The sequence below is a fragment of the Falco biarmicus genome, chromosome 1 (assembly GCF_023638135.1).
Source record: "Falco biarmicus isolate bFalBia1 chromosome 1, bFalBia1.pri, whole genome shotgun sequence".
NCBI classification, from domain to species: domain Eukaryota; kingdom Metazoa; phylum Chordata; class Aves; order Falconiformes; family Falconidae; genus Falco; species Falco biarmicus.
In genome coordinates this window covers 121930249-121943858 of record NC_079288.1, presented here as the reverse complement: position 1 = coordinate 121943858, position 13610 = coordinate 121930249, and the positions used below count along the sequence as shown (strand labels likewise).

At 46.1% G+C, this 13610-nt stretch overlaps 1 protein-coding gene across 2 annotated transcripts in view; it reads left to right on the top strand.

Moving 5' to 3' along the window:
- The first annotated feature begins 675 nt into the window (after nt 1–675).
- FGF2 (fibroblast growth factor 2) overlaps nt 676–13610 on the top strand; it is a 35482-nt gene continuing 22547 nt past the window's right edge. Inside the window, exons 1-2 of one of the 2 annotated variants that reach the window (XM_056325826.1) lie at nt 676–2824; nt 4819–5027. In XM_056325826.1, coding sequence (XP_056181801.1) covers nt 2745–2824; nt 4819–5027 — 289 coding nt within the window. In that variant the 5' untranslated portion in view covers nt 676–2744. Of the gene's footprint in view, nt 2825–4818; nt 5028–6516; nt 6793–13610 lie in introns of those variants that run through there. The other variant, XM_056325834.1, reaches the window with a different exon arrangement.

The following is a 13610-nucleotide window of genomic DNA, read 5'->3' as shown; positions in this document are numbered from 1 at the left end:
TTACATGTTCAGATGGGTTAATGGGTTTCTTAAAATGACAACAGCAACACAGGCAGACACTGGCTGCATTTTTCTCTTTGCCTCACAAGCACTGATATATTCCCCCTCCCCGCCCCCCCGCCCCCGTTACAGGGAAAAAGATATGTCCCTATAATCTCTTAACCTGTGTCCAAGCATTTCTAATGCAAGAGCAACTGCTTTACCCTGTAGTGATATAATGCAACTGAAAGATGTCTTGAGTCATAAGTAGGGGATGAGTTACTTTGGGACAACTGACAGGACTACTGACTGACTTCACGTAAAGATCTTTACACTGCCTGGATGCGTAGCCCATGTTGTCGTGGAGGTAGGAAGGACAGCTGGACCACTGACCTTTTCAGCTTTCAGTGGCATGGGATCAGGAGGGATAAATACCTAAATCATTATCTTATGGTTATAATGCAACGCTGTGAGAAAGAGATGTGGTTTTATGATTGTTCCCACTAAGGAATCTCTCAATAAATTTGGATTTCTTTGAAATCCAGTATTAAGTCAAGTTCTTTGAGTTCATGATGTTTGATTTCGGAGTATTTTTATAAATTGTCTTTTTCTCTCATAAATATTACCAATCTTTGTATTGACATTGTTTATTTTCTTAGCCTTAAGTTATTTTGCTGATTTATATGTATTATTCTATATAATGTATATACAGTGAGGGAGTGTGTATATATGGTTTTTTATGTACATTAGACAGAAGGAAGAGTGGTGATTTTGCTAATTCTGAACTCTAACCTCCGTAACTATTTGTACTTAGAACACTGTTTCTTGTTTCTCATAAGCTGAGGTCACTACTGTATCTCTTATATCTGCAACAGCTGTCCCTGCTTCTAGACATTTCAGTTCTTTTTCCAAATGCAATCATTTTGGACCATACCAAATTTGATTTGCTTCCAGTTTAAACCTCACTGGATTGTTAGTTCTCTTATCTTCAGCCATCCTGGGCTGCTATGTTTCCAACATCAACCATTTGTAAAGACAACCCCAAACAAAAGTTTTGGCCGTCTGTGGTCATACTCAGATTAAGCATATATTCAGAAAATTTTACTTTAGAAAGGCATAAACAAGTGTCCACTGGTGCTTTACAGGAATAAAATACTCTCCTGAACTGAATGGAGACTATAAGAGGTTTATAATACGGAGAAGATTTTTTTCTATTGTTGATGCGATTTCTTTCTACTGTTTGTACCGGAAAAAAAGATGAAGAGGGAAGAAATAAGCTTTTGGTAAAAAAAAAAAAAAAAAAAAGAAGCCTTGATGAAGTGTCAAAAAGTCATCAGAAAGGTAAATGGAAAGCTTAACTTCTGTTACAGATTTTTTTTTTAAAGAAGTGTCCCTACAGGAAGACTTTCTCAGGCACTTAATAATATGCATATATACTTAAAATACGTAAGTTTTTCCTCATAAGCTGCATTTACAAAAGAAGGTAAGCAAAAAATGAGACCGCTTTCTATAGTAACTAATATATAGAAGAAAAAGTCTGCCTGTTCTAGATGGATTTGTGTCCGTATGCTCATTGTACAAAGCAGCTGAAGCACACGTTTAAGCTCCTGAGTGAGCATATGAATATTGACCCAGAATATAAATACCAGCTGTTGATGGTGAAAAACCTAAGAATTCCAGGGAATAAATTACTACTGAATTTTTAAATTCATGCTCAGAGTTTGAAGGAAAGAAATATATTTAAAGTTATGCAGTAATTTTTTCCCAGAAGTGTGTTATCTCAAACAGAAATAGTTCACTAAAAGATTAAGACACTTGCCGTACTTCATCTATCCAGATGCCTGCCTGCACAAAAGCTCTTCTCTTACATCAAGGTTCTCTTGCACTTGGAAGAAGCACTGAGGTGAATTTCTTCAAGTCATCTACATCGTGCAAATTTTGTGATTTATTTTTCTAAGCTGGAGGAGACACCTGGAGCAGAGAATTCCAATATCCAGAAAGTGAGAAGACAGAGGGAGAGAGAGAGAGAATGCGCTTTCCCCTTTCCGATCCTAGTACAACTGTGTTCTTCACAAAATTACCTTCCTCTCACTTTGCAAGCCCCTCTTCCCTCAGGGCTATTTGGAGGACAAAATAGCCTGCCTTAACGCTAAGGATTAACCAGGGAAGACTGCATTAGAAAAACGGCAGCCCACCGTCAGAGGAGCGGGGCTAAATCTTGCCTGTATAGAAGGCTTATCACCGCATGCTTGAGATTCAGGAGAGAGCGTGTGGTAGAAGTGATACCTACTGGTGCTTGGGGGAGAGCATGAGGCTTACCCTAACGGAGGCACTGTGCAAGGCCAGCTGAGATGGAAGCCGTTCCCTGCTCCGGCAGAGACCTGGCGCTCCCTCGGTGGGGTGTTACCGGCTGTCTGGCAGCTCCTGTGTTCCTGTAAACCGGGGGCCAGCCTGTGGGCTCGCCTAAGGCTGGAGCCAAAGATGCTTATGGAAGATTTGGCCCCGAGTGTTGAACTCTGCGGAGGATGTTGCCTTTGTGACAAGCGAACGTCTGAGAATTCTGGTGGGAGGCATTCAGCATCAATACGTGCTGGTGGAGCGAGAGGAATGTTTTTTCCACTGCTAGCTGAGCGCGAGACAACACAGGAAAAACGTCAAAAGAGACGCAGCTTATCCATCTCTTTTTGGCTAATCGTTACTTGAATATACACCAAAGAGAGAAGGATTTGGCAGCCAAGAAACCCAGGGAATCAAGAAGTGCTGTGATGGACTGGAAGCCTGGGGCTGTTGTTACATTTCCAACGGCAGCAGGAGATGCTGCTGTATCGATACAAACCTCTTACCGGTAGGTCTTAATGGTGGGCAGATGGACGAGCTGAGGTGTGCCTGTGTGTCTTGGCTTTTCCTGTAGTTATTAAACAAAAAACAAACATATTAAACAAAAAAAAAAGCCCTCAGAAGTGAGTTTTTTGGGGTTTTTTGTTTAGTTTTAATTTGATAGTAAATCAGGTGTTCTGCAGATTAATGTATCGCACTTTTCAAACACCATCTTCATGATACCTGTGTGACCAAACACCCTGTGGAGACATAGTTCTAGCAAACTGTTGAGGTCATATGGCTGAAACACCTCTAAAAGCAGCTTTCATGGAAAGTGATTGAAATTTTCTTAATTTCACATGGCACATGGCAGGATTTGTAGTAGTAACTGCTGGAAAGTCTGGGAAAGTTGTAGGCTGGATTCTTGTGCTTTGGAGTAAAAATTAAAAACTGATAGAGCTGATGGAGTTTGTTGTCCTCATTTGAAATATCACAAAAAGTACTCTTGGCGTTTTTTACATTTTTTCTGTAACCAGCCTAACAATGTAATTTAGGTTTGGTTGTGGTTTTTGGTGGTCCACCCCCTGCCCAGGTGTTCTGAGAACAACGCTACTGAGAGTCTCTAGAAATTTAAGCATTATATATTGAATAAAGGCGATGTTTGGATATACAGATGGTCCACAGTTATCTACCATCGTAATGGAGTGTTTCGCCTTGTTTATGAATTGCCTTGTGTTCAGCATTACCCCTTAATATGAGAGCAACACTGGATAAAGCACATTTTTCTCCCTAAGAGGTAAACTGTTCCTTCAAGGAGCAGGGAGTTGGACTCAGTGATCCCCATGAGTCCCTTTCCAACTTGAGATTACTCTCTCTCTCTCTCTCTCTCTCTCTATATATATATATATATATATAAAATATATAATCTATGATTCTGTGATTCTATTAAAAACATGTAGCCGGTTACAAAACAATGCAAGACGAGCACAAAAATGTAGGTAATTTAGATAAATGGAACAGGTTAGAGAATAGGTCTCTGAGATTCATTTTTTAAGTAGAAGGAATGCAGAGTTTAAGGCATTTTACCATGGAGCGTGTTTTACGCAGGCCAAGAGAAGGCTATGAAGGGGGTTGGAAGCAGGGATAGTTACTGGTTTGGGTGGAGGGGAAGTAGCTGTATGGGTATAATTGTGTGCAAGGTCTGAGTTCAGGAAGGGTGGTGGTAGAGGTAACATGGTAAAGGCTACAAGAAAGGAAAACGCTACTGCCAAAATTGCTTTAGTCGATGTCAAGGGGAATATTAATGACCCTATTAAAAGGTTGGCGTGCAGAAGAAAGTAGAATGGAGAAAATAAAATTGGTATGTTTTCCATTTGAAGAAGAGAAGGAAAATATGTTTTAAAAAAATAAAGTTGGCAGATCTTGAGATGAGGGCAGATACGTTAGGGAATGTGACCTTCCATTTTAGCTCTGTTGTCTTTTATTTCTAGGCCCCAGGGACACAAGCCCCCATGACAAGTGTCTAAGGAGCTCTCAAGCCCCACAGTTTTACTGGTAGCTAATTTAAATTGAATTTTTTTACGAGTATCATTTGCTAAGGAATTTGAACTGATAACCTTACTCACCCTGCCACCACTGAGTTGGGCCTCATCATAGGGGCCAGGGCCTAGGAGACTCCTAAGAAGACTCCTTGATAGGTCCTGTCCTAAGAAATAAGGGTTTAAGCCGCAGGCAGCTTGGTGACAGGGCTTCCAGCCAGCCAAGGCTGTGCTTGTGTGGGGTGCTCCTGGGGTACACCCCCGAAGACGGAGGGCTGACCTGTGAGATGCTGAAACATGATTTCCCAGGGCAGTGCTCAGGGTTTGATATGCAAGAGCCATGAAAGGCCTGCTGTGTGTGCAGGGGAAGGCAGAGGTAGAAATGGTTGAGGGAAACTACGGATGTTTAGTCTTTAGAAAATTTTGGGGAGTTTTGGGGATTTTTCGGGTTTTGTTTTTCTAAAAACCCCACAACTTCTTACAGGTTTAAGAACGATGATTTCATCCCTTGCCTTTATCTACCTGAATCTACCTTCGTCATTCCTTCATCTACCTTCCAAGAAAGAGGGAAGGACTTTGGAAGACTTTCTAGTGCAAGGACAGGAAAAGCCCTGAACACAGCTCCTGTTGCAGAAGAGCAAGAGAAGATGGGGAAGGTTTTTGCCATTGGCTGTGACTGTCCAAAACTCTCAGGTACAATGAGAACAGTGGGATTTCCAGGAGAAAGAGCAGAAAGCGTTATAAGTGGACGAGCAGCAGGAAGCTGGAAAATGTGAGGTGAAGGAGGGGATGCTCATGAGCGGTGGGGCTGAAGTCCCCATGCATGGAGAATGGTGGCAGGTGCGTGAGGCTTGGCCGTGCCCAGGGTGCTATGGGGGGGTGGCTGGCTGGCACGGGGGTGAACCTGCGCCTGCCCTGGGCCAGGCCGTGCCGGGCTCTGCCTGCTCCATTCATCATGCTTAAACCTCTGGAGCGAGGGTGTGGGAAGCAGCGTAATTGTCACCAATTCTGGTACAGAATTACGGTTTATGGGTTGTGAGGGGTCAGAGTTGGGAAGGGAAGTTGATCGGCAACAAAATTCCTTTACGTGGGTGCTACCAAAACCAGTATTACAAATTGCACGTGCTGGACAGTGTGTCTTGCTTCGGCATTTACTTCTTCGTGCAGGTTGCTGTACCCTTGTCTCTGTGAAATGGAAAGACCAGCGTTCGCTGTCCCAGTTGGGATTGTCCAGGGCTGCTTGTGCTGCCTTTCGAGCCGGAGAATGGGAGGTACAGGCATGCACAGCCTGCTGCTAGAGGGGCGATCTGGGGCACAAAGCGTGGATTTGGACACAATCCCCTCCATCCTGTTCTGTAGTCGGCCTCACGCACAGGGTCTATTTGATCGGTCAGTGCGCTTTATCAACCACGTATGCATTTGTTTTGGAAATACTAGTAGTGTTGTTAGAAGGCCGGTGCCAGAATTTTCAGGCATTGCCTTTTGTAGATACCAGCTGATCCGTTCGCCGGGAGCAGAGCCGGCTTCTCGCCGGTAAACGGGCAGAAGTTAAGTGGCTGCCACGTGGATTTTAACAGGTCATCACCCGTTTCATTCCGTTGCGATTTAAACAATTCAATGGGACACCGAGGCCCCCAACTTCCTCCGGTTTAAAGTAACTCCGCAGTTACTTTACTGGTGAGGCCAGAGGAGACGTGCGAGCCTGAAGCCGGCAGCTCGCCCCGCGCCGCCAGCGCTGCCGGAACGCCCGGCGGCGGGAGCTCAGGCGCTCCGGCGAACGGACCCCGCCGTCCGGGCTGCCCCGGCCCGGCCCTGGGGCCGGGGCCCGCTGCCGCCCCGCGCTGCACGGCGCTCGGCCGCCCCCGCTGCCCGCCGGCCCCGCTCCGCCGCCCGGGCCGCGGCGGGAAGCCAGAGCCGCCCCCCCGGCGGCCGCGGCGGCAGGGAGCGGCCCCCGGCGCGGAGCGGGGGCGGGCGGGGGCGGGGCGGCCGCAGCCCGGTGCCGGGGGGAGCCCGTCCCGGCGTGCGCGGCTCTCGCTGCCCGCCCTCCGCCCGCCGGCCGGCAGCGCCGTTGCGCAGCTCCCGCGGACGGGACGGGACCGGACCCTCGGCCGCGCAGGGCAGCGGGGCCGCGCAGGGCAGCGGGGCCGGGCAGGGCTCGGGGCGGGCGGCGGCGAGGCGAGGCTGGACGGCCGCGGCAGGGGGCGAGGCCGCCCGGGGCTGGCGGCGGGGGGCGGCGGGGGCCCGGGGCGGCGGGGCGCCGCCGCCGGGGCCCGGCGCATGGCGGCGGCGGGGAGCATCACCACGCTGCCGGCGCTGCCCGACGACGGGGGCAGCGGCGCCTTCCCCCCCGGGCACTTCAAGGACCCCAAGCGGCTCTACTGCAAGAACGGCGGCTTCTTCCTGCGCATCAACCCCGACGGCAGGGTGGACGGCGTCCGGGAGAAGAGCGACCCGCACAGTGAGTGTCCCGGGGCCGCGGGGCTCCCCCCGGCCGCCGTCCCGCCCTGCTGGAGCAGCGGCGGGGAGCTCCGCGCACGTACACATGCGGACGCTGGTACCTAAACAGGCGGGTGTATGTTTGAACACCGCCTTGTCCGTCTGCCCGCGGCTGTTGCGGCCGGGGGCAGCCGACCGCACCGGTACCGGCACGGTGGCCCGGGGCGAGCGGCGGTTGGCGTCTCCGCGTTCAACCTGCAGCGGTACAAGAGCTTGTCAGACGCGCCAGGGTTTGCTTAGGTGCTTCGAGGTGCCTGAAGCTGTTTGCACAGCTCTCACGTGGGTGTAATGGCACTTGACTGCTTGACAGGGCAGTGGTAAATGTGTTGCAGAAAGGTAGAAAGAAAATGGGTTTTACCCAGTGGGGATAAGTACTGATGAAGAGAGTACTCTTAGTGTACAAGTACTCTTTGGAACAGAGGTGTAAATCTGTTTGAGAAGCAGAGTTGGTAACAAAGTACTGTCAAAACACCTGTTTGGCTTGAAACATCGCATGGTGTAATACTTTTCTTTGTAACTTGACTAAGGGCGGATAAAATACAGACGAGACAAAACCTGTGGATTCCAGCAGAAGCGGTTGCCCCCTGATGCCTGATCTGAGCGGGGAAGAGCCCCCTGAGCTGGGAGCACAGCCGGTGGGTTGGGTGGCTGGTGCAGCCTGAGCATCCGTGAGCCGAGCTCGGCCGCGGTGCCCGGTGCCCGCTCTCCGGCAGGCAGCCTCGCAGGGAGCCCAAGGCAAGCTGCTGGTTCAAACGCAGGCTGTTCTTTGTCCCAAGAACAAAATGCCTTTTTTGCAAACCTCAGAATATTTTGTAAGTATAAAAACCTCAGTATGGAGGTTTTGCCGAGGTAGCGGCAGGTTTTTGAAATGCCTGCGAGCTGTTTCCTTCCAAACAGGTACAAGGAGTGGCTGTGCTGCTGTGTGTCAGATAGATCATCTCAACACAGATTCCTGGTTTGAGAAAATTTGTTTATGTACAGCGTGTGCGCCTTGTCCGGGCAGTGGTCTGCCTGCAGGCACTTGGCATGAAGAGCAGGTGAAATGTCTTACTGTGATTCTTAGTCAGTTTTGCACCTGTCCTCGGAGTGATAGGTGCACAGATGGGACTGAAGGCAGAGGACAAAGAGAAGGAAGCGAGGAGACAGACCAAATGTTCTTAATATTACTTATGACTTTCTGCTTTGGACATTCACCATTTGCAAAAAAGTGTTTCCAACAATTCCAAAGAAATACTGTGACAGACTGTTCCCAAATAACAGTGTTGCCAAGTTGGGCTTCAGTCTGACGCTGTTCTATTTTGTGACTCTGTGGTAGAAGTAGTGTATGTACAATGGGCTGGAGATACGTGTGGCACAGTATACTTTGTTATTTAATGTAAATATAACAAGTAATATAATAAAGGATTATTATAATAATTCTTTATTAGGCCAGCTAGCATTCTGCGGAAAAGCTATAGGAAGCTCTCAGACTTGGCCCTGCACGTTTGCATTTCTCTCTTTCTTAGGTACTGGTTTAAAGGGAAGGGTAGTTGACGCTGTGCGCGTATTAATGTGTTTATTGCCAATACAACGCAGTAAATTATTGCATGTGGGCTTTTCAAATGTTGATGCCTAAAGCAAAGCTTTAATTTACCATATAGGTAAGCGGTTCGTTTTTCACACGTACCCGTTGCTTGGTGCGCAGGGTCAAGTCTGTGCTGGAAAGCATGCAGTAACATATTCTGATTGATCTAGCCTTTTGTATTTGGGAAATGTGGGAATTCTGACGAGAAATAAGTTTCGTTAGTCTATCAGACACGTCATCTCACCCCTAGAAGTAGCCTTGAAAATATGCTGGCAATTTGCTGCCAAGGGAGATGATGTCCGGTCGATGACGTTACAAGGCTGAAGCTGGGTCTCCAGGCACTCCCACGGCGGTCGGGGTCTTGCCTCATTCAGCACTCTGCTGTGGGTGGTGAAAATTGCCGGTAGGGGTGCGTGTTGTTCCGTGCTCACCTGGCTGGGCCACGCTGCCCTGAGTGGCGATGGTATTCACCACTGTTGTCTTTTTCATCGCAGGCTCCCCCAGAATCACACCCCCAGCCCCTCCACCCCTCCCATTTTTTTTATTATTCTGCTGGGAAAACTGGTACCAGTTTTATGTTCTTGAGTCCATGTAACGTGCGTTTTCTCTTCCTCTTAAGCCTGATCGATGCTAGAAGTTGTTGAATTGACTTCTTGTGCTGCTTTCCTAGTAGTGAATTTTGTTTGCAGATCTTTCTGGTGTTGGTGGTACTGTCTTACTCTTTCCCTTTCAAGTTTCTCTGTTTTGCGCTACAGCTTTATTTTTGCTGTCATTTCTTTCTGGCTCTCCATTTTGTCTCTACTTTTTCTTCTCTGCCTCTTCAGTACTATCTTTCCCCTTTCCTTTGGCACTTACCTGTCTGGAGCCCCACTATTTTCCTGCCCTTTTTCCTCTGGAGTGAATCGTAGCCACAGGTAAAGGAAAACCTGAGTTATAAATGACTGACGTGGCTTCTGCCCTCTGCTGCCAAAAGTCAGCTGCTGGGGAGCTCCTCCGGTGCCCGTCAGCTTGGCGCTCTCCGGGCATCTGCAGAAAATCCCGATGTTTAAAAAGAGCAGTTTGTAGGTGTGGGACAGCTGGAGGTGGCACAGGACAGCCACCACGCCTGCGCTGCTCCCTTGTTCCCTGCTCTCCTGCTCTCGTTATCCGACAGCTCTTTGGTTTTGTTATTGTGCTGGTTGGTTGTTTTTTTTTCTCCTTTTTTTTTTTTTATTTTTTTTATTTTTCCGGGAAGAACTCTAGTTCTGAGAAGTAGAGAAATCAGTATTGGAAGCATCGGTGAGGCAAGTTGCTATGGCATTACGTGGTTCCCATCCTTAGCATCTTTGTTGTAAATGCGTCATTTGATACAAATCCGCACGATGCTGAACTCTGACCGGGTGAATGCTGCTCTGTGGCAGTCCCTGTGAAATCTTGTGGTATGCCTGGCAGGTCCCGTTGGCATGGCAGATGGCAATAAATCTTGGACAACATGAGGACACTTTAAAAAAGAAATTAACAAAGAAAATACACACCTCCAGATAACTCATGGTGTTTTTCTGACTTCAGTAAAAGGTTTTGTAAGATGCTTTTGAGAAAAGAAATAAAATGGCTGCAGAAAATTTGATTTAGAAACCTAAGGAAAGAACAATTCAGAGAGATTCTTGTGGTAGCTGCTATTCTTATGAATTAATTATACTAAATAACATTTGATTAGCACATCCTCATTTTTACTTTTAAAGGAAGTTCTTATTTTAGCAGGCAAATTACTATCTTCTTATGTTTCAGATCAAAGTAATACTGTAAACAAGTTTCCGTGATTCATGTCCTTTTGTCATCCACCCCGTTGTCCCCCCCTGCCTCTTGTCCTGAGGGATGGCTCGTTCGAAGTGTGTGGTCTGCTTTATGTCACGGCCCCGAGAGTTTGGACTTTTTTACACTCACCCCGTTCACCTTGGTTTATTCATAATTGTGTCGTTAGTGAAACTGGGAACAAGTTGAGGTCTCGTGTGCTGGAGGATTGGAATCGTATGATTCACGCAGCTGAAAACCAGGACGATAAGTCTTACGTGGTCAGCATTGCCACATCTGATGTGTGTTGTACAGGGACTTCAGTGAAGTGCCCTTTTGGACAAGCCCTGGGGATTTCTGTGGAGTTTTTTCCCTTGAAGAGGTGTATTTCAGACAAACAAGGAACAGAAGGCGCTTTCTTAGAGTGTTGTTGTTTAAAGCAAAACAAAAAAACACGTCTAGGTGGTGGTTGTTGTTGTTGTTGATCGACAACTTCCGATTTATGTCTTGGAAAACGTAGAAAGAACACAGATTTTTTGGAAAAGCTTTTATAAACTCTCCGGAGGTGTTTGCCTCCAAGAGGCTACAGTGCTGGCGAGGGGGAAGAGCAAGGGGAATGGAAAGGGAACGCTGATCCGTACACTTCAGAAAATGTCGAATAGCACAGCTGGTTCCCTTCACAGTTTCCCTCCCCGAGGAATGGTTGGCATTTATGTATTTCCATAATTTCTCAAGCGGCTTTATTTCTTGGTGAGCGTAAACCAAGGTGTCCAAGGAATCCCAAGCCATTCTCGTCCCCTCGTTAATGAGGTGACAAGGCTCCAGCCTGTCACTCAGGATTCAGCAGCGTGAGCTTTGGTCAGCCCTGTGGATGTCTGAAATACTTTCCTGCTCAGTGCCTGGCTGCTCTTCCAAAAAATACCTGAAGAAAATGTAAAACAGGGTAATGGCTGTCCAGGAAAATTTCTTCTTAGAAAAGTTCCTTTCAGGAGTGGTTGTTAATGTTATGATTTTTCCTTGTATCATACACAATATGCAAATGGTTATGCTGTCAATGTTTTTAAAAGACTGTATTGAAGCACATGCAGACTTCTAAAGCATACCAGCTTAGTCAAGATAGAAATCTGGTGGCTGTTCACGCGAATGGACGAAAACTTAGCTGTGATTCTCAAAGAAAAATTTGAGCACATGTCCAAAAGTGTTTTGGTATGAAGGTTCAGGACCTGCTGCTTAGTTTTTTGCGCATGTGTAAGTTATTCGGGACTCAGAAGGTATCCTCTCCCATGTCAGTGTCCCACGGACGTGGCTGGAGCTGTTGACAGGGCATCCATCCTGTTTCAAATCTTAGCACCAGGTGAGAATTGACTTGGGTTTTTGTTTGTTGCTGTGTTTTTTTTTTAAACCTGGCCCTAAACATTTGAATATATCGCTTCTACCCACATCCTTCTGAAAACAGAATCTTTTTGCATTACTTTTGATCTGTTGCACAGACCTTAATTGGTTTGCCAAATACTAATGCTTGGCAACACAGAAATGCCTCCCAGCTCTCAGATGTAGCTGGTTTTAGGGAACGAGGTAGCAAGAGAGCCCCCATGCAAAACCGTTGAGAATATGCTTCCTTTTGTGTCTTTTGCTTATTTTGTCATAGAAACACCATCATACTGTTTTCTGCATGGCCCTGCAAGGTAAATTAACAAAACGAGGGACAGACCACCTGTTGGCTGGGCAGGCTGAGGGCAGGTGCTGTTCAGGGGAGGATGCTCTCTCATCTGTCGTCACGTCTGCTTGTCCTCTAACCCACCCTGAAGGTGCATGACCGAGTAGGGGGTACGTACGCTCAGAAGATGGAGTAAGGGGGCTGTCGATGGATGTGGAGGGTTCCCAGGGCACCGCCATCCACAGGTACACTCGAGGGCAGGGTTTAGCTCTTAAATGTCCTCACAGGCTTTAGAAATCAGGAGTGTTACAGGTACTTACGTATTCTTGTTTACAGAAAAAATAGTCCAATTCCTGCTTAGCCATTGCACAGCCATAGCTGAATGAGTAAGGCAAATACAGATAACATACAGTAGTTTGACGCCACACGGTGAAATTAGGGGATAGTCACATAAATGCAGATTCTTGCAAAAGCTGTCTTTATGACCCCCTTAGTGGTTAGATTAAAACTTTTGGTAAAAACTGCAGTGCTGCATGTATGACAGTTAGTGAAGTCAAAATGAAGACTGGGGTGTTTGTCGTCTTGATAAGATTAAGCCGCGTATTCCTGAATCGCTCATCGTGAAAATGAGACCAAGTGGCTGCTGGTGGGTTTTATTTGGCCAGTAAATATTTGAAATGTGTGCAGTTGGTTCTAAGAAAAAGTTTATCCAGTGGTGGAGGTATATTTGTAAGCATTTTACTTCTGGTGTACTGTGTTAGTAACTTTTTTAAGATACGGTATCTTCTGACATACTAGATGAAGAGCCTAAATTGCAGTTATTAAAACCTGTGGGTTTGGGTTTTTCTCCACCTCCCCCCTCTTTTTTTTTTTAAAAAAAAGTGTTTGATGTATATTACTGAAGAGTTTTAAAAGTTCAGATGAATCTGCTGTCATACAGGCAGGTTCAGGTTCTATATTGTGTAATAAAAGCAAGAGAAGTGCCAAGTGCACAGACCATTGAATAGGCAAAAAGAGATGTAGCACTGGTTTCAGCATTTGAATTAACAGTCATGGGGTTCAAAAGATGCTTGAAGATAAACCCAGAAAAATGTCCTCTTCTCGTGTTCAGTTTCCACAGAATACATACACCTGTCATATTTTCTGAAAGAAAGGGAACCTGTTCCACTGCAGTTTTTGGGGCAGAATTCTGTTTAATTGCCCTTCAATTAAGTAGCGTCTCAACCAGAATTTAAAATAATTTTTTCAGTGACGCTTTGTTTCTGTAAGTTTTTCCCAGCTGCCTTTGATTACATATATGGTAAGTAGTTTTAAAAAATAATTATTCAGTGGTTTCTGTATACTTACAGTTGCCAGCACACAGAAGTGAAACATGTAATGAGTTTCTTCAAGAGTTTTTCCCCAAACTTAATATTTTTTTATCTTTTCTTCCTTTTTATTTCCCAGAAAAGTATTTTTCTGATATTTCCTCATTTGTTCAAGCAGTTTGAACTAAATCCATTAATCCATCCGTAACTTCTGATGTGAACAAGAGGAGACTGATTTATTTTTTTATTATTATGTTTTTTAGTGCTCTTGAGAGCGTTGCACTGGCATCGCTGACCGTCTGTTGCTTCAAACTACTTGAGAGGTGATTGATTGTACTAAACTGGTTAATGACCCTAGAAACAATTAGGCTTCTTGACTGTTGGTGGCAGCATGTTTAGTGTAATTATCTGGTAAAACCAAAATGGACTGCATAACCTTAATGCAATCCAGTTTTGAAGTAAGGGTTATCCTGAGAATGTTC